This window comes from Grampus griseus, assembly GCF_964374135.1.
Source record: "Grampus griseus genome assembly, chromosome: 9".
NCBI lineage: Eukaryota > Metazoa > Chordata > Mammalia > Artiodactyla > Delphinidae > Grampus > Grampus griseus.
This window is the reverse complement of record NC_139003.1, coordinates 51932334-51958786: the sequence shown is the minus strand read 5'-3', so window position 1 is coordinate 51958786 and position 26453 is coordinate 51932334. Positions and strand designations below refer to the sequence as shown.

Below are 26453 nucleotides of genomic sequence, written 5' to 3'. Positions count from 1 at the left end.
TGGCCTTTTCTGAACAACTTTAGCACAAAAATGTTTGGCAATCAGCAGAGGCAGTTACTTGAGTATTTCACTTTAGCTGCTGAAGCACAGGTTTAATCTCACCAATGTTTTTGACATGAATGATTTCAAAGATCTTAAATTTCTACATCCCTCTTTTACAGGTTTCTATCAGTCCATCATTTTCCCTTTAAACTATTCACTCATTCATTCATCAATATTTGTTGAAATAGTTCAAACAATATTTGAAATAACAGGGCTTCCCTGGTGGTGCAGTGGTTGAGAGTCCGCCTGCCGATGCAGGGCACACGGGTTCGTGCCCCGGTCCGGGAAGATCCCACATGCCACGGAGCGGCTGGGCCCGTGAGCCATGACCGCTGAGCCTGCGCGTCCGGAGCCTGTGCTCCGCAACGGGAGAGGCCACAACAGCGAGAGGCCCGCATACCGCAAAAAGAAAAAAAACCAAACAAAAATCTAGACCAGTCCATTATGCCTTTATTGAGACCCTATTATGCACTAGTCACCTTCTAGGTATTACATATACAGCAAAGCACAAATTACACAAGAATTCTTTGTGCTCACTGCACGTGCATTCCAGGGGAAAGGCAAACAATAAGCATGATGAGTAATTCAAGTACAGTGTGTTACAAAGTAATGAGTGCTATAGAAATAACACAAAGAAAGGAGCAGCAAGGGAAGGGAGCTGGGCCTGTGTGTGTGTAATTTCAAATAGAAGTGACTTGACTGCTCTTTTCTGAATGATCTCTGAGGTACAGTAAGTGAAAAAAGCAGGATGTAGAAGAATGTGACTAGTAGGCTGCCACTTGTATTTTTTAAGAATAAGTATGTGTGCTTTTCCATGCACAGTCTGTCTGTGAAAGGAGCCCATAAATCATCAACATGGTTGCCTCCACGCAGGAAAACTCACTGTCTGGGGAAAGATGCTTTTTCAAGTACACCTTTCACATCTTGAATTTTGCCCCTGTGCATCATTTTGTCAAATATTTTAACTAATTCTTTAAAATGAAGTTGTTTTATATAACCCAAAATAATCTATAGTAGTTAAATCAATGGTTTAGCAAATAATCTGTGAATATAAAATAAATCACTTAGATTTGGTATTTCCCTACCAGCATGATAAAGTTTTAGTTATCCCAAGAAAAATAACTCTTAGAAGCAATTAACCTTTACAAACAGTCAAAATTATGCAGAAATAAACATATGCCTAATATTTTCATTCTTCTTGTCCTTTTCTTTTCCTCCTATGATCTGCCCATTGCTAATTCTGTTTGAAGGTGAACAGGACAGTGCATGAAGCTACACGCACTCTAACTTTTTTCTCCTCTTTAGCAATTGAAAATCCAACTAACCTTCCTTTACTGGCACCAAGTGTAGATTGGCTGGGCTGGAATTGCCTTTACCAATAACACCTGCAGCACTAACAGTGATCCACTGTTGAATCGTAGCTCTTTCGGCAGCCTGATAAGTCAGCGGGTCTACCAGGAGGCTGGGGTGAAGCTGAGATGGTTTATCTTCACTTTCAGGATTACCAATAGAGTATCCCTGTTAATAACAGTGGTGTTTATCAAAACATTAACTCAACTTAAAAGTTTCTCCATCTCTTCAAGCTATTTTGAACATCTTATTCTTTGATAACATCATAGCTAAGTGACCTCCTCTGGGGTCAGCAGGTGAGGCTTGGGTCACATCCAGATTTCGAATGGGGATGATCAGTTCATAACCCTGCCAGTGGCCCGGGAATCTCCAACATTAGCACAGACTTTGTGACCTGGAGAATCAGAGAACTAGATAAAGAGGATGGGGACTTCTTGCCCATTTCCAATTCCCAGAAGTAGCTCCCCTCACCTGTAGTCAGGGATTTTTAAAAATATAACTATTTACTTATCTCACACACTCAACTCTTCCACTTTTACCTTCTCTTGAATTTCTAGTGAGAGTTTCTTTAGGGCATGTTTTATTTTTAAATTCTTTATTGTCATTCCTGACATCATCTCCTAGCCTAGTCTCCACTACTGTCAGTGTCTGGCATATTTTCCCATCAGGACTTTTTTTGGGTACAGGTGGGTGGCAAAATGTTGTTTGGTTTTGCTTCCTGCTGTGTGTTGGCAGGAATCCTAAAAATAGGTTAAAGCCAGGTCCATGGCCTGTGTTTCTTTACTGTACCCCTTACAGTTTTACAGTTCAGGGGCATATGAGGTGAGTGGCTCAATTAGCCCACCTCCAGGCAAAGCAGGAAAGAAGTAGAAAAAGAAGTTTGCTGGGACAAGAAATTAAATTTCAAGTCTACCAGGAAGTAGCTGAGAAGCTTCAGCCACAGAGGTTGATTATTTACCTACGTCACAGATATGCTACAAGAAAACTCAGGGATTTTTTGTTTCTTGTGTTCTTTTTCCGAACAACAAATGTCATCCCTTTGTGTGATGAAGGTACCTTAAGTAGGCAGTATGATTGGAGAACCAAGACTGATCAGGTGCCCTTCTCATCCTACCCAATCCCATTTTATCAGGCAGGACTATACAAAAAACAGACCATACAAACATGGACTCTCATAACTTAAAAGCCCGGGGTATAGAGCTCTCTTCAGGTATGGAGTTCCAACAGTTTCAGAAATCTGTCTCTTCCCATCTCTTTGCTCTCCTTTCCCTTGAAGTGGCTTCTTTCTCAGGTTCACTTTCTCCTCACAGCCACATTCCAGCAGCTCAACAGCCCTCTGGAAAGAGTGTGTGTTGTTCCTGGAAAGATTGCTATTGGCCCAGCTTAGGCTACATGTCATCACTGAGCCAGTCACTGTGGACAAAGTTGTGTGCTTTGATTGGCCAGGCCTAAGTCATGGGTCTATTCCTGAAACCCCAGCAGTGCTGCCACTTCCACCTGGACCACAAGGATCGTGCAAGGGTGTTTCTCAAAGAAAAATAGCGCTATGATTAGCAGAAAGGGAATGGATCCTGCAAGGCTAGGACTAGAGGAGGTCAGTGAAGCACCAACAGGGCAAAATTTAAAGAGGCACGCATTTTCTGATTCACGAAAGTTTGGTTTTGACAGTGAGCTTCTCCTCAAACTGTGTGCCTCTCACTCACCTCACCCTCCTCCTGGCCCTGGATGCTGGGCAAACAAAAAAAACAAAAACATTCATATACCCACGTTTAAAACTATGGCTCAGAGCACCTGAAATCCACACCTTCAGAGACTCATTTCTCTGAGTAGGCAGAGACATCTCTAGGGGTTCCCCAATTTCTTCCCCCCCCCAAAATAGCTGCAGGGTAAATCTTTAGTCAGTGAAAGTTTCCTCAATACATGCTAGTTATAGGCTATCAAGTCAGTAACCTCCAGAGCCAGCACGTGTTAAAAGCCCCACCCCATAAAAATGTGTGGTGCACTGTGAGGGCCAAGGGGGCAAGACCTGGGACTGTACAGAAGAGGGTCCCTGGAGAGGAGGAAAATGACAGAAAAAAAGGAGACACAAGATGTTAAAGGCACACTTTTATCCAATCACTTAATAACACTTAATGAACACTGGCTCTAGGTCGATTTTCCTAAGTTCTACCATATGGAGAAATGAAAGTAGCAGGCTGGCAAGAGAGGATGTAGCCGGAAAGACTCAGGGCACAGTCCATGTGGAAATCTCTGAACACGACCTCTTTGATGGTGTGCAACATCTGGGAAGGCTTATCTGGAGTTCCAATGATAAGGCTTCAGGGAGGAGAGTGAATCCTGCCAAGGGAAAATCCTTGCTTATTCTGGAGGCTGGTGTCTTTGAAAGCTTAATTTTCCCCTACAGTAAAGGTTTAAGGAAAGACTGGGAAAGTTATGAATTGTGTGTCCCTCCTAGGACCAAGGGAAAAATCAATTCTTAAACCACAAGATAAATAAGTCAATTACCTCTTAAGTTTGGTACTAATAAAGACAACTTTTTTTCTATCTTTCATATTCCATTAATTTTAATCTTCCCTTTTTGGGACTCTAGTTGCCTTTGGCAAAGAAAAGAGCTTACATAACTGAAATATATCTGCCTCTAATAAAAATCAAGTTTAAAAATTTTTGTCCATCTTAAAAGTTCATAAAGAAATGATCCTGTTATTAGTTGGAGGCTGCATTTGGGAATATGATTTTCCATTCTGTCAACTCATAATGGATCCAAACACTACCCAGAAACCAGGGTAACCTGGTCCACAGACATCAGCTGTCTGCTTCTGGTGGCATATATGTCACCATGGTGTGAACGGTGGACGGCTAGATGCCAGCAACCTTACAACCTTATAACTCACTCCCCTGTTCATGGAGCAGCCTTCTACATAAAATGGCTTCCCCAGGATGTGCCTACTGGGAGAGCATGTGGTGGCCAGAATGCCTGGTGCCCTCAGCAACCATATTTCACAGTAACTATTTGCTTTATACTCCATTGATAACTAACAAATCGGCATTCTAGTTGTAAGTACCAGGTTCAGTGTGCTAAGAATCAAGTTTCTGTGCCCACAAGCCCTGCAGATGCTGGACCAGGGGCAAGTCACAGGAACTGTGTTGATCAACCGTGAGGCCTCTTAGAGACACAGCAGGAAGCCTTCTTTCCTAGTTACACCCCTTCTCTCACCCTGTGAGTCTTCAAACTGGGAAAATTAGATGCTATAAAAGCAATGAATACCTTTTTAAGTTCTTCCTTGCCCAAAGAATACTACCAGATGAACTTTTTGCAAAATATAATAATTGGCAGATTTATTAATGAGTGCAAGAAATATTGAGTACCTTATTATATGCCAACTACTGTGCTAGGTGTGGTGGAGAATTCCAGGCTGAAAAGGATAGGGTATCAGTCTTCGAAGCTTGCAGACCAGGAGAGGAGATACACAATAACTTTCTTAAGAGACAAATTATTCTAACTTCTGTAGTAGGATGAACTACACTGTATGGATAAAGAAAAGATTAATTGTAACAAGTGGCTCAGAGAAGACCTCTTGGAAGACATGGGATCTGAGCTGACTCCATGAGATGCTCTGGGGAGAGTTGCAATCCAGGCAAAAGGGGGTTTGGCTCAAAAGTGCAGGGAACAGGACCCCCACGTGGCTGAACATCCTGGGCCTTGGCAAGCATGCCATTAAGACCAGGTGACTGGGTAAGAGACAGACTGGGAAAACTCTGGGCTCTAGACCACAGAGCATGGGAGTGCAGGAGTGTTCTGTCCCACAGATTATCATGGTTAGTTAAATCTTAAACCACCATGGCTGTGTTTTTTGAGCTCTTCCTAAGTAGAAAGACTATCAGTCCAATATATATTATTGTGTATTACGGTATCATCATCCCTCTCTTTCACTTGGTTTGTTTCTTTTGAGCCATTTAATCTAACTAAATTAAGACCTCCAAATTCAAGATCATCCAGGCTATGAACCCCTCCCTGGAAAAAAAAAAAAAAGAGGGTTTCCAGGCACAGGGGAAAGATGTCACCTCTGAATTGACACTATGGCACAGGGGGAAATGCCTAGGTGCCTAAATCAGGTGGTGTTTTCTCAGCTCTTCAGAGCGGCCCCTCTGGCTCCTTAGGAAAGGGGTCCTCCTCAGCCTCTCCAAGCCTCAATCTGCCTGGGATGCACATATCCCAAGGGGTTTGGGGAAAACGCTTTAAAAACCCCGCTGGCCAGAGATCAGCAGCAACATCTGAAGCAATAGCGACAGTGACAGCACCGGAATTTCTGGTCTTTCCAGCTGCCCAGGATTCCCAGCTTGAACTCTTCCTGGAAACGCTTGCTTTCTTCACCGCTTCTCTTGCGCAATCTAGTGGGCCCCTCCCTCCGCTCTCCGGCTTCTTATACCGACGAGAGCGGCGAACCGCAGCCCCGAGCCTGAACGCCACACAGCGTCCCCTCTCGGCCCGGCACTCAGCGCGCCCCGCAGCAGCCACGCTGGACCACAGCTGCCTGGGAAACACCTCTCCCGCAGGTGGGTCACATTGCTGCTGGCCTTCGCCTTGTACCTTTCGCCACAGGGCTCCCCTCCCTTATCAGCTTCTGCCCACCTCGAACCCCTGCTTCCAGGACCCCACTCCGCAAACCTGCTCACCCTGGGAAGAAGGTGCAAGGCCACCCAAGTGTGTGGCCAGATGAGTTAAGCAATTCAACAAGTGGCTTGCTTCCTAGACTTTCATCCCCGGGGTGCAGACGAGACCAAAGGAGAGGACTTGGAGGTTTGGATTCCTCTCTGTATCTTACTTCTGGATAAAGGCAATCTAGATCTGAGCCCGCTTCTTGACCAAGAGCTGAAAATGTGTCCTGAGATCTGCAACCGCTTCCATCCTTGATCTTGATTCCAATGTCCTTCTGCAGTTTAGTGATTAATTGCTTTTCCAGAGAAATATTTTTTGGAATGTAATTGTTTAGAGTAAATAAAGCCTTTGGTTCCCTGTTTGTCCAGAGGCAGCTGGAAGGTAGTTTTTCCCTCTGGATAGTAATTTAGAAACTTTCTTTAAAAGATGACTGGTGTAAGGGAAAGTGAATTGGATGGAGACTAGGGCAGGGGTGGATTGGGGAATTCTATTCCTAGTTCTAATTAGAAGTTCAGTACCTCAGCCTCAGTTTCCACACATGGAAAATATAAGGCTCTTGGACCAGAGCAGCCACAAAATCCAACTCTAACAAGGTGAAAACACATGACTAAAGATGTTTGCAGGTTTGAAATACACTGAAAATTTCATCAATGCTATAAGTGTAACCAAGTAATTACTTTCTTCATAATAATGCAGGTTTCACTTTTATAGGGAAACTACCCAGCTGTGGAGAGATAGTCTTTCCCCAAGGAGTATCTAGACTTGTACCGCATTTATCATTCAGAGAATACTCTCAGCTTTCCAAACCAATTCTTCAGCCTTGCTGTATGAGAATGTCCTATTCCCTATAAATGGGAGTGATATAAGTGTCACTCATATGAAAGAACATTTTTTTCTGATACAGTAGGTGTAATTTTATAAAATGGCACATTTATTTGAAGCAGTAACTTTTTTGCAAGGCCCTGAGTTTTTCATAATGCTTTGATTTAGCACAGTATGAAATTCTACCTGCCTGTATTCTACCTGCATGGCAAACACTGCCAACCCAGAAAGCAGGATGAAGCACTCCCTATTTATCAGGCTTCAGGGTTGTATAGGAAATGGAACATGTGTATGGAGAAATTGGGTCATAGCACTCTGTCCATTTGGCAACACTTATGGTGCTGCTGAAGTTCACACAGCAACTGAAGGTTCAGAAACCAGCATGTTCGAGGCCCGACCCCTAACTTGAGAATGATTTTCGGATTCCTGCCTTGCTTAAGCTTGCTAACTGTTGTTCGAAGTAACCAAATACGTTTTTGTAAGCCTGTTCATACATTGATGACCTTAAGCCTTGAGCCTTATTCTGAACAGTTTTAAGAAAAATAGATTCATTTGTCATAGAATTCCAAAATGGAAGAAATCCTGAACAGTCACTCTACATTTCCTCATGATCCTCACCATCCAGTTATCTTTATAAGTCATTTGTATCTTTTTTCAACTGCTATTTAAAAATTATTTCCTTTTAAAATCTTCACAAAGTTAATCTGCTAGCCAAAAAAAAAAAAAAAAAAGATATAATCACCTTTCAAACTTGAAGACTTGCCAGGGCAACTTGTAGGTTTCTTCTGGGTTGTCCTTGTCAATTGTTAAGTGTCTGCAACTACATCTACCTATGTAATTCCTACTCTAAGGAAGGAATTAGAGTAAGGAAGGAAGTAGAGTAATTCCTACTCTAAGAATCTCGGACAGGCTGTGGATAGTGAAGTGGATAGTGAAGTTTTCTGTGTGGGATTTTTTTTTTGAAGTTGTAGTTAGGCCAGAAGTAATAGAAATAAAGTTTACAAGGCCTCTGAAGCCACCTGTTTGACTCTGTGCTTTGTACGTCCTTCTGTGCTCTGCACATCCAAAGAGAATGGGTCACTAGTTAACTATGAAGACAGTTAACTATGAACAGTTCCACATGATGTATTCAACCTATCATGAATTTTGAATGACTTTTAGGTCATTTCCAAAATGATTTGAATTAACACTTGTTCTTTTTTTGAGAAGAAATCAGACCTGGAAGGAATAAAGCTAAGTAAATAACTAAAGGATAATTAATGCTGAAAACAATGTATGGTAAGAAAACATACTTGGCCAACATACGTAAGCAATTTGTTCTTCCAAAATCATTACGGAAAAAGGAACAAAGAATGCTTGCACTGTATGAAGATCATCTTTCAGAAATACGTCACTGCAAAAAATACGCAATGTTCTACTCAAAGAAGCATTTCCACCCTAATTACCTAGGCAGGACATGACATCCTAATCTGAATGCTTCTCCACATTGTTCTAGAAGAGTGTAGTCTGCCATGTGTAAAAAAGCCTTATCATACTGAACTTTGATGGTTGCATCCTTCTGAAAAGTTATTTTGAGTAAAGTATGTTTCTTTGAAATGTAGGTTACATGATCAGTCTTCATGTCAGGATGAAGTTAAGTTCACTTTTCATCTTATAAGGAAGGTAAATGTGTGCAAAGGATAATTTTGAAAAGTCAGGAACTATAATTCTGAAAAAAGAGAAAGCTGAGAGGTAACTTAATATAACTGTATAGCACTCCTCTTAGAGAGGGGTTATTAGAACACATCTCTTTTACCTTAGCTCCAAATATTGAAGGAAAAAAAATGGCATCAAGCACAGGGCCAAGTGTTCCAACCAGGGTTTCACTGGTGATGGCACAAGCACTGAGAAGCATGGGAATAGGAGGGCGTGGCTAATGGTCCACACTGATTATACATCTTCATCTATACTTTTCATTTTACAGGGTGTGGAAACAGTTTTGAGCCCAAATTAAGCAGTGTCTGAAGCAATTATGCACAGACTTTGGTAAACTTTCTTGTCCTACTTCCCAGGCAGAATAGCTCCCCTCCTCTGTATATGCAACATCTTCACACGTTGTATTGCAGCAGTTTGATTATGTGTCTACATCTTCCCCAACTTGGGAGCCCCTGGAGGACCAGGTCAGTCTAAAGTTTATCACTTTATCCCTCTTGTATAGCACAGTGCCTGGCTCAGAGAGGCTGTTCAATAAATCTGTCAAAAACACGCAATCCTACCAAGACATTGTTGATAACACTAATTTTTATTTTTGAAAGATGCTTATCATTATGGGCATAGGAGGTTATAAGCATGGATGCCCCCTGAGCTGTACTAGTTAATAGGGTCAAAGTGTTCTGCCCTTTGGGAAGAAGCATGAGATTGCTGTATGCTGTACAGTACATATAAAGTAAGTAGTGGAAATTATTATAACTATTTTTAAAAGGATAAAGAAATTGCAGCAACTTTGGTATTTCTTCTCATTTTAGTAACCCCATTATGTTGCTATCCTGGGTAAGGTTCATAATAAATTTGTAACTATAATACTTTGGAGTTTAATTCATTTTAAAGAGTGACATAATGAGATTAAGGCATTTAACTGAGGTCATGAATGTTGGAATATTGAAGTTTTAAAGGTTTTAATTAGTTTAACTTAAGTAAAACACTTGAGCCCTTCTTTAATACCTGAAGGCATGGCACAAGAAATGAAGCCTATTGAACAGTTCAAAAGAACTAAGTTACAGCAAATCATTCTTATTATAGAAATGATCATGCTTCTAGTTATTTCTTCTCCAGTACCCAAGTACTAAAATGATTTCTTCATCCTCTTCAATTGCCCTGACTTAGGTGGTATGAGATACGGGAAGGGCCTGAGGAGAAAGCAATTAGCAAGTTGGTAAATGGTTCATTGCAGTTAATAATGGTTATCTTCAACTGAGATCCTAAACTGTGCTCTTTTTTTTTTTTTAATGCATGTCTGGAAAATTAGAAGATATGTGTTATGGGATGATGGTACACAAAGAGGTCCCTGTATCTATCTCCCCGAGGGAACCAAGAGTCTAGCAGTGTCAGACTTACAGCCAAAATCGTGTTAACTCCATGTGCGCAGTGGAGAGGGTCTGGAACATTTGTTGAGGGAGGGAAGCCACATGGATTCTGTTATCATTAAGAACCTAGGAGCCTTCCTAGAAGGAAGGCCTCTAAGGAAAGAGATTTTAAGGCTTAAAGTACAAAGTCAGGAGTGGGAAAGTATATCATCCTGTCAGTCCAGTTATTTCTCCATTTCCATGGTCACAGGCAGAGTCTTGGGGAGAAGGGGATGAGAGAAAGAATCAGTGGTATGCTGGTAAATGGCTCTCTAAGGCAAAAAAAAAAAAATGTCCTGAATTACAGCATTTGCTGATTCCCATGGTGTGAAAACTCCCACCACGGCTGATTTCAAACTTTCAGCTGGCAAGCCAGCTCTGGTCATACCACACAACTAAAAAGAGCTGAAATTAAATACCTAGGACTTAAAAAGAAGGAGCTGCTTTCGCTAAAATATATTGATCAACCAGCACTGCCCTCAGGCCTGTATATCAGAGTATAATACAGGAGGCGGAAAGGTGTTTCAAGGGTACTTTCCCTCCTGGGGTAAGAAATGAAGCAGCTGAAAGGCCAGATCATGGTCGCAGCTCCAGCTCATGGGGTCTTGGCGAACATTAGATGTACTCTGGCCATTGGGAGTCCTTGCCTCCAGAGCCAAATTAGAAATAGAAGAAAACGGTGCCCAAAAGAAGATAAAGGAGACTATATACAGGACATGTAAACCACCCCTAGGAGATTTCTAAAAATGCTGAGGAGATGCTTTGAAGCAGATTGGAGTTACCCCATCAGCAGGGTTGGGGGCCAGGGAATGGGATCAGATCCACAGCAAAGCTGCTCTATCTCCAAACTAATTTTGGCAGTTATCAATAGTGAGATAATTCCCAGTGGCCTCAAGGTGAGGATAAATAACTATTCACAGGAAATTTATTTAAACAAAGTTAATTCTGAAATGATCAAATCACTTCTTAAATATCTCTGACTACAGCAGTCCAAGAAAAGCAAAACCCACTAATGGATACTAAATATTAAGTGGGTTTTTGTGATCACCAAATTACCCAATAAGCAAATGCTCAGGACCTCCCTGGTTGCACAGTGGTTAAGAAACCGCCTGCCAATGCAGGGGACATGGGTTCGAGCCCTGGTCCGGGAAGATCCCACATGCCGCGGAGCAGCTAAGCCTGTGCGCCACAACTGCTGAGCCTGCACTCTAGAGCCCGTGAGCCACAACTACTGAGCCTGCACTCTAGAGCCCGTGAGCCACAACTACTGGGCCTGCACTCTAGAGCCTGCTAGCCACAGCTACTGAGTCCGCACACCTAGAGCCCGTGCTCCGCAACAAAGCGAAGCCACCCTAATGAGAAGCCCGCGCACCGCGAGGAAGAGTAGCCTCCACTCACCGCAGCCAGAGAAAGCCTGTGGGCAGCAACAAAGACCCAACATGGCCAAAAATAAATAAATAAATAAATAAAATTTTTAAAAAATTAAAAAAATAAAAAACTACTTAAAAAAAAAAAAAACAAATGCTCAGGTATTGTGTACAAGTCAAATGCCACCCAGTCAGTGAGACAGAGTTGTTTTTCTGATGGTGGCAATCCAGGTCCTAATTCTCATGCTGAATCTTTGGTGAACGACAGATTTATAAGCTGTTCAGGATTTAGAATGCAAACAGAGGTCAAGGTAGATTAACTCAGCCATGACTGAATCCCTGACCTTGCTGTCATGAGCCCCAGCTTTAATCAAATGAACTAACTAGCCTAGACAGGGGGTAATAAACCTACATGATAAAATTCTTAGCCAGGGAATCATAAAACAATCTTTATTTATCTTGACAGATGCAGCTGAGATGTAAATGTGAAAACACGTATTAAAAAGATTTTTAGTTGGACCAGAATTTCACCAAAGAACCAATATTTAAAAGAAATAAATTTTCTCCTAAAGTACAATTAAAATCGATAATATAGCTCTGCATTACCTTGCTCTCCTTGTATTCATTGGGTGGCAGTGAAATGTTACAGAATCATTTTAGCTGCAGCACGTCATGGCTAGTTTTACTTATTAGCAATTCATGTGGATATATATCCCCATAGAATATTAATGTAAAGGTTATATTTAGTTATGCTCTTGTGATTTAATCAGACTGTACAAGTTAAGATTAGTTTCCTTTTGGGTCATTCTATTGGCTAGCATAAAAACTAAGCATCAGTAAATTAGAGTGCTATGAGATACATAACATTTTCTCCCAAAACAATTGAAATCATTAATCAATTTTTCAGCAACCAACCTGCAGTGGTTTCTTTATTCAGATTAAGAGCTTTAAATCATAGATTTATGTCAGTCTATAGCTATTACTGACAGAGCTACTTCTAACTACAAGGCTAAAATAAGAAAAGTACTATTATATTTTCAAATAACATATATAGGCTGAAGATGGAACTGTCAAAAAAAATTAGAAAACTCCATTAATTATGGGCACATTACATTTTTTGTAAACTACAATCAGTCGTCTTTTTAAACCAAGAGCTTCTGATTTTGCTACAGTAATATATGCCTGTTAGTAAAAGAATATGTGCTTAAATGTGAGCATGCTTGCTTTCCCTAAAGAGCCTTGATCTCACTAAATACAGAAATAGCTCAGTGAATAAACTGGATGGGTTCATGTATTATTGTAAGGTTTTAAAATATATATATATTTTTTTACTATTTTTTGCTTTCCAATTGTCCCTGGGATATATTAAAACAAATGCTCTGAATCAGAGGAAGGCTGGCCTAGTTGCAGAACTCCGTCCCGCCCCTATGCCTGGTAATTAAAAGAAACATTTGATTGATGGGCGTCAGCTCACTACAAATGTGTTGTCAAGTCATCTAGGGCTTTCAGGTTGAAATTCAGAAGGGAAAATAAAACAGAAGGAAGGAAATTTTAAAATCCCTGTTTACAGGCATCAAATTAAAGTGAAAAATCCTGTCACGTCGTATAGAGTTTAAAAGTGTCATTTGTGTTCTGACTCCCTGGAGGTGCCAGGCCAGATCACTGGACTTGTGTGCTACAACTCCGACGGAGGGCAGGGGGGTGTCCGGAGAGGGTACTGTAGGAGGAGTTCAAAACCTTGTGTGAACAATCGCTTCAGAATTCAAAGCTGAATTCTCAAAGGGAGAAAGGGGCAGAATGTCTTTAATACTGGTTTCATCCGAATGTAAACGGGATGTTGTCTGGCACCGTATGAGAGATGCTGTGAAGGAGTGACCGTAGCAGATTCATGGCTGGATTTGATCAAACCATAACTTGTGGCTCATAGAAGACAACTCATCAAAGTTTCCTTAAGGGAATTGTAGAGCAAAGCCTACCAAGTCTTGTGTCTGGCATCCCTTGACCCTCTCCCATAGGGGGCCTACACACTCTTTTTTTGCCTCCAGTTTTCATAAAAGTAGGAATTCTAGGCTATCAGACCCAGCCAATGGTTACTTAGAGGAAGAAGTTGTAAAGCAGGTGAAATGTTTCTGCATCCCCCTACAAGCTCATCCACAGCCTGTTCTCCCTCTGCCTTTTCCCTCCTCACCATCTCTTTCCAAAAAAGATACCCTTATCTTTTCCCATTTCCAGTGGTTCTCAGCTCTGGATGCTCTTTAGAACTGATCTGTTTGGTCTGGTTTTTTAAAAATACAGATGTCTGGGCCCTACCTCAGAACAATTGATTCAGAATCTCAGGAGGTGGTGCCTGAGCATTTGATAGCATTGACTTGTTAAGTATAAACACTTAAAACATGCAGATTTTGTAACGCTGTTGCAACATTTCCAAAAAGGACATTCAGGTAGCAAACTAGCAAATGAAGAAGTCCATACCATGGACTCAACACTAAAAAGGAACGAACTATTTACATGAACTATTTCCATATGCGCCAACTTGGATGGATCTCAAGGGCATTATGCTAAGTGAAAAAAAGCCAATATGAAAAGGTTGCATTTTGTGTGATTTCATTATATAACATTCTCAAAATGATAAAATTACAGAGCAGAGAACAGATTCATGACTTCCAGGGATTGGGGCTGGAGTCAGAGAGGGGGATAAGTATGACTATAAAAGGGTAATGACGGAATAGTTCTGCATCCTGATTGCAGTAGTGGGTACCTGAACCCACACAAGGGATAAAATGACAGAGAATTATACACACCCAATGTCCTGATATCAGTTTCCCAGTTTTGATATTGTACTCTAGCTATATAAAATGTAAACGCTGGAGGAAATGATAAAGGATGCACAAGGACCTCTTGTACTAGCTTTAAACTTACTGTGAATCTATAATTATTTTAAATAAAAAGGTTTCTTTGCTTGTTAAATACAAGCGTTTAAAATGTGAAATGTTTGTATTCCATTAGGACATTTCCATGTTTTTCATATGCTAGAATCCTCTAAAGCTAGAACTGGGCCTCTCTGCCCTCTGACCTCTGGGAGATGAGAGAAGTAAAAGCACAAACCAGACTGGCCCTAACATCCTCAAGGGATACCTAGCTGGGAACATCCGGCAGAATGCTGCCTTAGGTTCCCAGAACCCGGGGTGGGATCTGCAGACAGAGGGACCTGATGGGCGAGACTCTACATGACCCACACCAGTACCACTTCATCACATAGGCACATGCGTGCGCACACACATACACACACACACACACTCACGCTTACGCTTCTTGGTGGCTGCAACCATGGCCCTCACAGTTGTCTCTGTCACCTTTGCATCTGCATCATTGGTTGCCAATCTCTAATCTATATAAACACTCTTGCAGGGTCGCTTTGCCTGTCTTGGCCTCCCTCTCTGGGAGATGCTTCCACAGGAGGCAAAACCTGGAGATTTTCCAAACCAGGGGGTAGTCTTGTTTTGATTCCTGTTACATAACTGAGGTTTGGAAGGCGCTGAAGGAAGGAGAGGAGACCACTATGCCATAACCGTCTTACCCCAACCTTCCCTTAATAACTCCGCTTCCTGTTTACCACCTTTCTTATTTTCTTTATTCCTTCCATCCTACATCTATGAATAAAAGAGGACTAGGAAAGTTTTTTTACAAGTCTTTGAACAAGAAACCTTACTACCTCCATAAATCCATGTTTATACATGGGAGTTATTTTGAGTTATAAATAGTCTGAAATGATTGTAACTTCCTTCTTTACCTAGTACTTACTGTAAAATACACCCTCAATGAGATCTCCCTTGTGGTTTAGAGTGTGCATACATCTCATTTTCATGAACATCTGTTTTCAGGATATTTTTTCCAAGAGTGCTGAATCAAATTCTTCCAAAGAATTAGCTAACTTTTTAATTTTTTACATGTTATTTCATCATCCCAGTTGTAACCTGAGGTCTGATCATTTTTCTTCTACCATGAAAAGATAATGATAATCAAAATAGTGTATTATCCTGAGTTGATTTGCAAGCAGAGCCTGTAACAAAGGCTTGTGTGCAGATAGTTTATTACGGAAGTGATTCCAGGGAACAGGAGTGAGGGGCAAGGGGCTTAAACCAGGGAACATGGGAAAGACAAAAGCCCATTAAATCGGCCACTGTTACAGATGAGTGGTACTCTTTTCCTCTAGGACTTTCATAGGAGCCTTATGAAATGTGTCAGAACAGTGTTCCAGAAGATGAAAGGGGAAGCACTTATCCATGGAGTCCTGTGCCCCGTTGTCTATGATGGGGCAATGGGCTGTACATGTCTGAGTGCCAAACAGGCACAGGTATCAGAGAAGCCCAGGACAAGGATCGAGAGCTAAAAGATCTAGAGCCCCAAAGTGAGCCTCTGTTAGGCAGTGGAAACAGAGCAGAGCCCAGTTATTGCCCAAGGACTGGAAATAGAACCAGGAGGATTTGAAGGGGAACTCAAGATGTGTGTGACACAATTATCAACCTTATAACTTCCATAACTTGATACGGAGTAACTAACTGCCCAATGGAATAACTGTATTACTTTCTCTTGACTCCACCAGTGATATTTTAATATCTCCTTACTGTTTTTGTATCTTCGGTTTGTCTCTGAAGATTTAAGAGGGAAAATAAATTTTAATGCTTGGGATAACAGCCCAAGTGTGTTATATTGGATTGTCAAGCTGCATTTTAAGGGGGAAATATTAAAGTAAAATGTGAAAGAATTACAAATGAGAGAAATTCACACTTGAGCTGTTTTTACATCTGTGTTTTGATAAATTCATATGCTCTGAAGCCATTTTACATAAGGTTTTATTTATGAGAAAGAAGTGGGGAAAGCAGAAGCTTCTCAAGAATTATTGAATACTATTTCAGGTAAATTTTATATATTCCAATAATCACAGTTATAGAAGAATAATTAACCCTTAATTTATAGAATTTATAAAAAGACTACATTAATTAGATCATTAATAGACTGATTAATTAATTATAGCATATGAAATACTCTCCTAATAATAGACAGCTTATTGAGTACTTACTAAGTCTCAGGAGTTGTTCTAAGATACATCAATTCATCTGATCTTCACAATGCCTCTAGAGTAGGTACTACAGATCTCTCATTTTAAAGTTGATGAAACTGAGACGCAAATAGTTTAACTTACCCAAGGTCACGTGGCCAGTAAGTGGAGCAAAAAATACTAGTGTAGTGTAGTTAATATCTTCATTTTTAAAAAAAATTTTATGACAGGTTAGAATAGATGAATGTAGGGGCCACGTGGTCAAAATGAAGTCTGGACTCTCTCGCTGCAATGATTAAGGTAATCCAAATGATAATATGTCAGTAAAGACATCATCCATTTCATTGCAGGACACAGGCAACTTTGTCAAATCTATATTTTGCTTGCAAATGTTCATCCCAATATAGGAGATAGAAAAATAATATATTAGGATAAAGAATGGAGAAAAAGTGAGGGAATAGCCAGGCACACTGGTATTCTGTCAGTACACTCACAAACCAGTTCTATGAAGTAGAAAAATTAAGGCACCATTCAGCAGTTTAGGGTTTGAGTCATAACAATTAGTTGTTAACTGATTAGCAATACAATAGAATTTGCTACACTAGTTTGCATTTGTAGATGCTGCTAAGAGTTTTTCAAAGGGACAGCTGTGTTTCCATATGATAGGCCCTGATCATATCCAGGTGCTTTCCCATATAAGGTCATTTCCTACTCTGATAAAGTTCGGGATATCAGTCACTAGCTAGTTTATAAAATGATTCACTTGTTGTGCTTAATTAAATTATTCAAAGAGTTTCTGTGGAAGTACAGAGAAGTCTTGTATTTCTTGTTCCTTTACTAAGGGAAGTGAGACAGAGAAGGACACACACCATATGATATCACTTATATGTGGAATCTAAAAAAAAAAATGATACAAATAAACTTATTTACAAAACAGAAATAGACTCACAGACATTGAAAACAAACTTATGGTTACCAAAGGGGAGGGGATAGCAGGGGCGGGGGAGACAAATTAGGAGTTTGGAATTAACATATACACACCACTGGGCTTCCCTGGTGGCACAGTGGTGGAGAATCCGTCTGCCAATGCAGGGGACATGGGGTCGAGCCCTGGTCTAGGAAGATCCCACATGCCGCGGAGCAACTAAGCCCGTGAGCCACAACTACTGAGCCTGCGCTCTAGAGTCTGTGAGCCACAGCTACTGAGCTCACACGCCTAGAGCCCGTGCTCTGCAACAGGAGAAGCCACCACAATGAGAAGCCCGCGCACCGCAACAGAGTAGCCCCCGCTCACCGCAACTAGAGAAAGCCCATGCACAGCAACAAAGACCCAACACAGCCAAAAATAAATAGATAAAATAAATTTATTAAAAAAAACCATATACACACCACTATACATAACAAAGGTAAACAATTAGGACCAACTGTATAGCACAGGGAACCATATTCAATATCTTGTAATAACCTGTAATGGAAAAGAATCTGAAAAAAGAATATATATATACATATATATATGTATAACTGAATCACTTTGCTTACCCCCAAACTAACACAACATTGGAAATTAACTATACTTCAAGAAAATCAAACAAAAAACAGGTGTTTTCCATGGGCTAAAATGGAAAGGGCAAATTTCTGAAATCCTATGGAAAAGGTGCAATCTTCATATGCTCTACAATCTGCATGAAATTCACCATGCTGGAATGGAAGAATGATTAGGTCTGGTTTGAAACTCCACATCAAATTCACGAAGTTTTACTTTAAACCCATTTGGGTGGAAGAAGCAATGTCCTTACAACACCTTCCCCCACTTCTCTGCTTCACCTTACTCCTCCCTAACTCCCAGTGCTCAGTCTGTACCCACTCAGCTTCCTCCTCCTCATGCACCTCATGCTGTGCCTGGCACACAGAGGAAACCGCTGCTTCCAGCTCCGACATTCCACCCTTCTAATATGATCCCACAAATATTTACCAAGAAGTGCCTGGTCCATCACAGGCAGTGCTCTTTTTTAGCACTGAGGATGCATCACTGAACACAAGAGACTACACACACACACACACATACACACACCCCAAAAAAAAGATTAACTAAAAGTTTAAATGCTAAATATTAGGAAGAGAAAAGTTTTTGAGAAAAATCCAGTACCGAAGGAAGAAATAATATTCTTTGAAAGTGGAGAGAGTATCCTAGATTATTTTATTAGATCATGAAAACTTCAAGATCTTTAAATTTCAAAACCTTACAAAGCAACACAATCACATGGTTTATAACAGTATCTCAGTTTAGTTTTATCCTGCATTTCTTTTACTTTGGGTAAGATTAAGAAATCTTTTACTATATTGAAAAGTCCTATTTCCCTAGGATGAACTAGCATCTCATATTCTTTTGCCCTATTGTCTAGTGGGCAATTTTTTTATTGGTTTGTATGAGTTTAAAATAGTTTTCCAGGGCTTCCCTGGTGTCTCAGTGGTTGAGAGTCCGCCTGCCGATGCAGGGGACGCGGGTTCGTTCCCCGGTCCGAGAAGATCCCACATGCGCGGAGCGGCTAAGCCCGTGAGCCATGGCTGCTGAGCCTGTGCGTCTGGAGCCTGTGCTCCGCAACGGGAGAGGCCACAACAGTGAGAGGCCCGCGTACCGCAAAAAAATATATATATATATTTTTCCAGTTTGATTATCTTGTGACTTCACTTATCATGATTTTTTGCTTTGCAGGTATTATTTACTTTTATGTAATCACATTTGTCCCTTTATTCTTTAATGATTTCAAGGATTTGTGATATAGGAAAAGGGCCTTTCCCATCTAAGGTTATAAAAGAATTCTCCATGGCCTCTTCTAGTTCTATTATAGTTCCATTAAAAAAAAATATTTAAATCTTTAATATATTTTAAATTTACCTTGGGGGGGAGTGTGAGGTATAGATTAAACTTTTTCTTCCAACTGGCTATTTAGATAGATACTTTGGCTATTTAAATAGATACTTTGTATGTTAAGGAAATATCTATTTTTTCCTTTTTAAATATGAATCAAGAATAAATATCATTTTTTAGGTTTTTTTTATTGAAGTATAGTTAATTTACAATGTTGTAGAAATTTCTGAAGACATATAGGTTCTTGATCTTTTAGCATACATAAACATGGCCACATTTTTCCCCTTAATCTTCTAACATGGTGAGTTCTATTAAGATTTTCTAATATTGAATTTACAGAACTAATCTTTACATTCCTAGAATAATCCCATGTGATCAATGTGCACTGTCTCTTAACAGGCTGCCAGATTCTGTTGGTTAATCTGGGATTTTTGTATCACTAAACATAAATGAATTGGTCTGTAATTTCCTTATTACTGCATTCTTTGTCAGATTTTGCTCTTGAGAACTTTAGGAACTGTTAAGTGTTCAATAAATGCAGTATCATTGTGATACATGACCATAGTTTAAGACAGCAACCAGTCAGCGTCTTGGGTTTTTACTGCATTTCTTTATCCAATGGAAGATTTTGTTACTAAGCCATATGAGACATATATACACTAATTTGTATAAAATAGATAACTAATAAGAACCTGCTATATAAAAAAATTAAAATAAAATTCAAAAAAAACAAAGACATAGAATATATGAGACAGTTTTTACTCCTTCCAAATTTTGTAGGGGATATGCTTGAGATAACTCAGTAAAAGATTCAAACGACATCAGTCAATCACTGTTTCCTGGATATAATTCTCATTAATTTTTGCCAGAACATTCATATTTTGTTGGGTGTTTGCATTATTATCTTTCAGTCATGGAGAAAACTACAGATGTACTTCTTCTCACTACGAATTCTTCAGAGAAGCAAGACACTGTATGTATTTTTGGAACTGGAGATTTTGGACAATCACTGGGACTTGAAATGCTCCAATGTGGTTATTCTATTGTTTTTGGAAGTCGAAACCCCCAGATGTCCAGTCTGCTGCCCAATGGTGCAGAGGTCCTGAGCTACTCAGAAGCGGCCCAGAAATCTGACATTATAATCATAGCAATCCACAGGGAACATTACGATTTTCTCACAGAATTAACTGAGGTTCTCAATGGGAAAATACTGGTCGACGTCAGCAACAACCTGAAAATCAAGCAGTATCCGCAGTCGAATGCAGAGTACCTTGCTCAGTTGGTGCCGGGAGCCCACGTGGTAAAGGCATTTAACACCATCTCAGCCTGGGCTCTCCAGTCAAGGGCACTGGATGCAAGTCGGCAGGTAAGATTAAATGATAAATTTACACTCCATCTTTAAAAAGTGAATGTTTTAATATGTGCTTATGTCAAAGATTCCAAAACATAATTCCAAAAGAAAACACTTCATTCTGCTAATATGTGCCGTGAGTGACTTTCTTGGGCTTGGCCAGGTAGGGTAACCAATTGTAGTGATTTATTTAGCACTGTCTGTACCCTCAGCTTTTAGCTTGATGGAACCCAATGGTGTCAGTCTCTGGAGCCCTCTTGTCAGTACTAGAAAATAACACTGCTAAATTGTTGATGGGTATTCCTTCTATTCCCATTACCTTGTATGAAATAGGTTCCATTTATTCACTGAGATTAAAAGCAATCCATAAGTGATACGGCACCCAAGAATACGGAAGAGAGATCAAACTGTTTGCATTGTGGAGAACCAAGTCTTATCATATCAGTGTGATATGCTTACAGCCACTCTCGACTTAAAACCCTGGTACTTAACTATCCAACACACATGTGCAAGTCTAAACCATCATCTTGTTAAATATGTCCTTTCTACAGCCTTGTTTGAAAAGCAGTTAACTACCATATGGCATTGTCTTGCACAGTGCTTATACAGACTTTCAAAATAATTACTAAAGAAAGAAAAAATACAAAATGAATTATTTTAACCCAGGTGTTTGTCTGCGGAAATGACAGCAAAGCCAAGCAAAGAGTAATGGATATTGTTCGTAGTCTTGGACTTACTCCATTGGATAAAGGATCTCTCATGGCAGCCAATGAAATTGAAAACTACCCACTGCAACTGTTTCCAATGTGGAGGTTCCCCTTCTATTTGTCTGCTGTTCTGTGTGTATTCTTCTTTTTCTACTGTGTAATAAGAGAAGTAATCTACCCTTATGTTTATGAAAAAAAAGATAGGACATTCCGCCTGGCTATTTCTATTCCAAATCGTGTCTTTCCAATAGCAGCACTTACACTGCTGGCCTTGGTTTACCTCCCTGGCGTTATTGCGGCCATCCTGCAGCTGTACCGAGGTACAAAATACCGCCGATTCCCAGACTGGCTTGACCACTGGATGCTGTGCAGAAAGCAGCTTGGCTTGATAGCACTGGGATTTGCCTTCCTTCATGTCCTCTACACACTTGTGATCCCTATTCGTTATTATGTACGATGGACATGGACCAACAGAACCATTGCCCAGGTAAATCTCTACTCATTTGTATTCTCCTATTCTTTAAATCAAAGAGCAATCCTGCTACACCATATTCCACTTCACAGTTATAGAAAATCACTGTTCTAAGCATCTTTATTTTTTAAAGTAGCTAAAACTAGACACCTCATGTTTGTTTTCAGGGGTTTGTTGTTTTGTTTTGTTTTTTACTGAATCTGGTTGAAATCTCATACACCTATTGAGAATGAAAGGTAGATTCCCAGGTCCACTTGGGTCCATATCTGTATTCCCAGGACTCACTGAGATACTGACAAACTATCAGATTTGGAGGCTCAGGAAAACTTAATGAACCTACTTGAGTTACTTCAATAAATGGAAGCCAAGGTGTTTTCAAGTTTCTATCTTTATGCATGCTACTTCCTTTTGGAAGTCAAAACCAACCATCTTATACGTGAGGGGGCTGTCCAAACATGTGTCATAGGAATGTAAACAAATTCACAAAAGGGTGCTTATAACTCCATTAATGTTTGACTTGTGGGATGCTGTCCTCAATAACTAGAAAACTAAACAATTCTGAGCAAATGTCAAATACTATATTCTGCATAGTCAAAATATTCAGAGAGAATCAGCTCAGGGAGTCTTAAAGCCGTCCCAGAGGAAGTTCTATACATCAGTTCTCGTTTGGAAATTGATTTTGATCAATCTTACTGCAGTCTCAAAGTGCTGGGTCTGTGGATTTCTCTACATTATTTCCCTAACAAATACATGGGATATCCTTGGGTAAGAGTCATGTTACAGGGGCCAGATTTCTCTCAAGATGTGATGCAACAGACTTGATGCCATATTACAACATAAAAAAACATGAAAGAACTCAAACTTCATGTGTGTGAATAATCAGCATATAAAGCAGGAAAACAGAATCCTGATGTAATCATTTGAGAACATCGATTTTTGCTTGGGGAACAAGAAGCCATATGGTAAGGAAGGTTTAAGTAAATGTTTATTTTGTTTTAGGATTTATAGGGTCAATTAAAACTCTCTATACAACTCCTGGAGTCAACTATCATAATAAAGTCCCAATAGAACCAATTACTTTTTCTATCAAAAAATATAATATCTAAGTGTATTTTTCTAAGTGTAATTATTTTCAGTGATTGTTAAGAAATGTTATACAATTTTCTTTGAGCAAAGAAACCATGCAGAGTTATTCTTCATCCCCTTAAAAGTTTGGGCAGTTTGTAAAAAAATGGAATTTAAAAAAATTGCTTATAACTTTTCTTAGGCAATAGCCAAGAAAGAAAGTCCATTTAGTACCTCTACTGCCTGGCTCAGCGATTCATATATCGCTATGGGAATGCTTGGATTTTTCCTGTTTGTACTCCTGGGAATCACTTCCTTGCCATCAGTTAGCAACATGGTCAACTGGAGAGAGTTCCGATTTGTCCAGGTAAAAGACTTCACGATTTAATCTACTTTACAGTGCAAAATGATTCTGGCTTTACAAATATTCTCATTTTTCTCTCATACCCTGCATAAATTTTCATTTAACTCCATCACTTCCCTAGCAATCTCATAAAAATAGCAACTGAAACAAGTTCAAATTAGAAAATGCTAAACTCTGGTACCAAGAGGCAGATTCCATAATGGCTGAATTTCCTCGCAGGGCATCCCTTGCCAAGATTCCTGACCACTCCCAGAGCCACAGCTAAGAGTATAAAGTGAAAAGCACCAACTACTATTAAATTCTGTGTGTGGAGATGTACTAGGTGCAGGTGGAGAGAAACCCAAACATAAAATTTCTACTTCTGAAAACGAATTTTAGAATATGGACTTATTGATATGAAAAGGCATATAATGAAATAATCTTTAAAACCTTCAAAGCAAGATACGCTAGACTGTCATCATACCAGATTCAATGCTGGTCTGTAAGAGGGAAAACCGGTTTTTCCACACATCAACCACCAGATACCTCATTAAAAGCAGCTGGTATCTTCTAGACCAGTGGTCTTCAAAGTGTGGTACCTGGACCAGAAGTGGCAGCATCACAAGCATCACCTGGGATCATGTTAGATGCAAATCCCCGGGCCCCACCCAGACCTAAATGACTCAGAAACTCTGGAAGTATGGCCCAGCAGTTCGTTTTCACAAGCCCTCTGGGTAATTCTGATGCATGCTCCTTGTGAACCAGCATAACAGAACAGACTATTAGTAACTGAAATCAGCTTTGAACTTTATAGAACAATTTGAATTTCAGAAGTCTTGCAGTTTCTCCCAGGGACCAAATGCAGTCAACATTTTCTCATGTTTACACCCTTATTCAAGACATTAAGACAGAAATGAACATTGAGCTTTGTATTTAGGCCAAAACAAACAACCAAAAGTAAAGTTTGCTAATTGCTCTTTATTGCAACAGAATGTAGCTAGCATCTGCTCTTAGTCAGCAACATATACTAATGTGGTGCTTCTTGAGGACATACTGTATCTTGCTCATCTCTGGCCTCCAGAAAAGGTGATTCAGGAAAGAGTTTTACCATTGAAGAAGAAGGTACATTATTTATTCTAATGCAAAAGAATTTACTCCTGGGAATCTTTCCTAACCTAATCTTTACCAGTTAGGTTAAGATGAAACCACCATGTCATTTGCAAGCACAGTCGTTTTATTTATTTATTTATTTATTTATTTATTTGGCTGCGTTTTTTTCTTCTTTTTTTTGGTCTTCATTGCTGCGTGCGGGCTTTCTCTAGGTGCGGCGAGCGGGGGCCACTCTTCGTTGTGGTGCGCGGGCTTCTCATCGCGGTGGCTTCTCTTGTTGTGGAGCACGGGCTCTAGGAGCGTGGGCTTCAGTAGCTGTGGCACATGGGCTCAGTAGTTGTGGCTCACGGGCTCTAGAGTGCAGGCTCAGTAGTTGTGGTGCTCAGGCTTAGTTGCTCCACGGCATGCAGGATCTTCCCAGACCAGGGCTAGAACCCATGTCCCCTGCATTGGCAGGCAGATTCTTAACTACTGCGCCACCAGGGAAGCCCAGCACAGTGTTTTTTTAAATGATATACTGATCATCTTGAAGGAGAGTTAATGCTTTTTCAGGACTTAGCAGTGTTCTAAATATTACAGGTTTCAAAAGCTTGTGGCTTTGACAAATACCCTTCATTGGCTTACAGTGTAAACAGTGTTAATGTATATGTTTTTGTTTCTTGCTTATAGTCCAAACTGGGTTATTTGACCCTGATCTTGTGCACAGCCCACACCTTGGTGTACGGCGGAAAGAGATTCCTCAGTCCTTCAAGCCTCGTCTGGTATCTTCCTTCAGCCTACGTGATAGCACTGATCATCCCTTGCACGGTGCTGGTGATCAAGTTCATCCTCATCCTTCCATGTATAGACAAGACCCTTACACGGATCCGCAAGGGCTGGGAAAGGAACCCAAAATTCTCAGAATCAGCATTGAATGGAAAAACAGATATTTAAAGCAAAGTTCAATTCACCTGGACTTCTTAACTATGGTGTTGTATGTTTAGAGAATAATAATGGGTGCAGTGAAGAAAGTGTTTTTCTCCCACCACAGGCTGAAGCTTGTGAACAGAGAAAGAAATCATGCCTGACTTTGAGAAATGGACACCGTTTGATCTCAGGCTGGTGTTGAATCGGTGTTGGCCCCTGCTTCTCCTTTTGCTGGAGCTGGGGTTGCTGAGGTCACGATTCGCTTTGTGGTTTCACAGTAGGAAGCTTCTTTGTTGTGGGCAGCATGCATGACCTAATGTCTTGCAAAATCTAGGGGAAGTCCATGCACTTTCCTTCTCTGGTTCAAGGGCAGAGAAGAGTGAAAGAGAAAACAGTAAGATTGTGGCCACTGATAAAGGCTTTATTAGATATGTCTGAAGAAGAGGGCCGAGGAAGTAAAAGGAACGAGATTTTTAGTTTGGTTTTTGGCAGTGCAGGTTATCATAAATATTGCCATGGTGAATTCTGTAGTTGCGTGTGCTCTTTGATTTTGTTACCAATATGGATGTGTAGTGTGGGGAATTATTTTATAAAACAATAAAAATATCACAATTGATTGTAAGTAATCATGGGTTGGATATATAAAAATCTATATCATAAGATATAGATCCTTCCTCTACAAAGGAATAGGTATAGGAAAGATTGAGTTAAAAATGAGGGATACCCACTTGGATTTTCTCCATGTACAATAAGCAAAGAAGAGCTGATAAAAGCCCTTGTGCAAAAAGTTCAAATAAACCAAAATTTAAATAAATTTTGTAAAGTTGCACTATATCAGGTTTGGTATTGTTTAGGTTTTGTGGTATGCTTTGTAAATAATATATTCCAAATCTTGTTCAATATTAATCACCTATGAAATGCATTTCTAGTATAAAAAAGTAGCTTCTGTAGCTTGTCATAGTTTGTTGTCAATTTAAGCAGTGAAATTAAATGAATAATGAACGTGTAAGTTGAACCGATACATAGATGAGAGAGAATTATGGTGTCTTAGGGGAGAGAGGTGTGAGCAGTAGTTGTAATAGGAGACTTGGTTGTTTCTCAGATCCTTGCTGGAAGGCAGGATGGTTCTCTCTGCTTTTGTGTGCTGATGAGGTCATTTCCAAGACGACCTTCAGCAGGATTAGCCTTTCTGGCTCACACATGGAGCTGAGAGGAGCCTTATGTGTGACCTT

The 26453-nt window shown here is 40.1% G+C and overlaps 1 protein-coding gene across 1 annotated transcript; it reads left to right on the top strand.

The window, feature by feature from the left end:
* Nucleotides 1–5858: 5858 nt before the first annotated feature.
* On the top strand, nt 5859–26106 carry STEAP4 (STEAP4 metalloreductase). The gene is made up of 5 exons (XM_082661997.1): nt 5859–5946; nt 20179–20633; nt 21285–21812; nt 23065–23229; nt 24985–26106. The coding sequence occupies exons 2-5, from the start codon at nt 20181–20183 to the stop codon at nt 25246–25248; spliced, it is 1410 nt and encodes a 469-aa protein (XP_082518123.1). The 5' UTR covers nt 5859–5946; nt 20179–20180; the 3' UTR covers nt 25249–26106.
* Nucleotides 26107–26453: the final 347 nt, after the last annotated feature.

Coding starts and splice junctions, on each gene's coding strand:
- STEAP4 (XM_082661997.1), top strand. CDS start 20,181: ATGGAGAAAACTACAGATGTACTTCTTCTCACTACGAATTCTTCAGAG. Junction 20,634..21,284: donor CACTGGATGCAAGTCGGCAG/GTAAGATTAAAT, acceptor ATTTTAACCCAG/GTGTTTGTCTGCGGAAATGA. Junction 23,230..24,984: donor GAGAGTTCCGATTTGTCCAG/GTAAAAGACTTC, acceptor TCTTGCTTATAG/TCCAAACTGGGTTATTTGAC.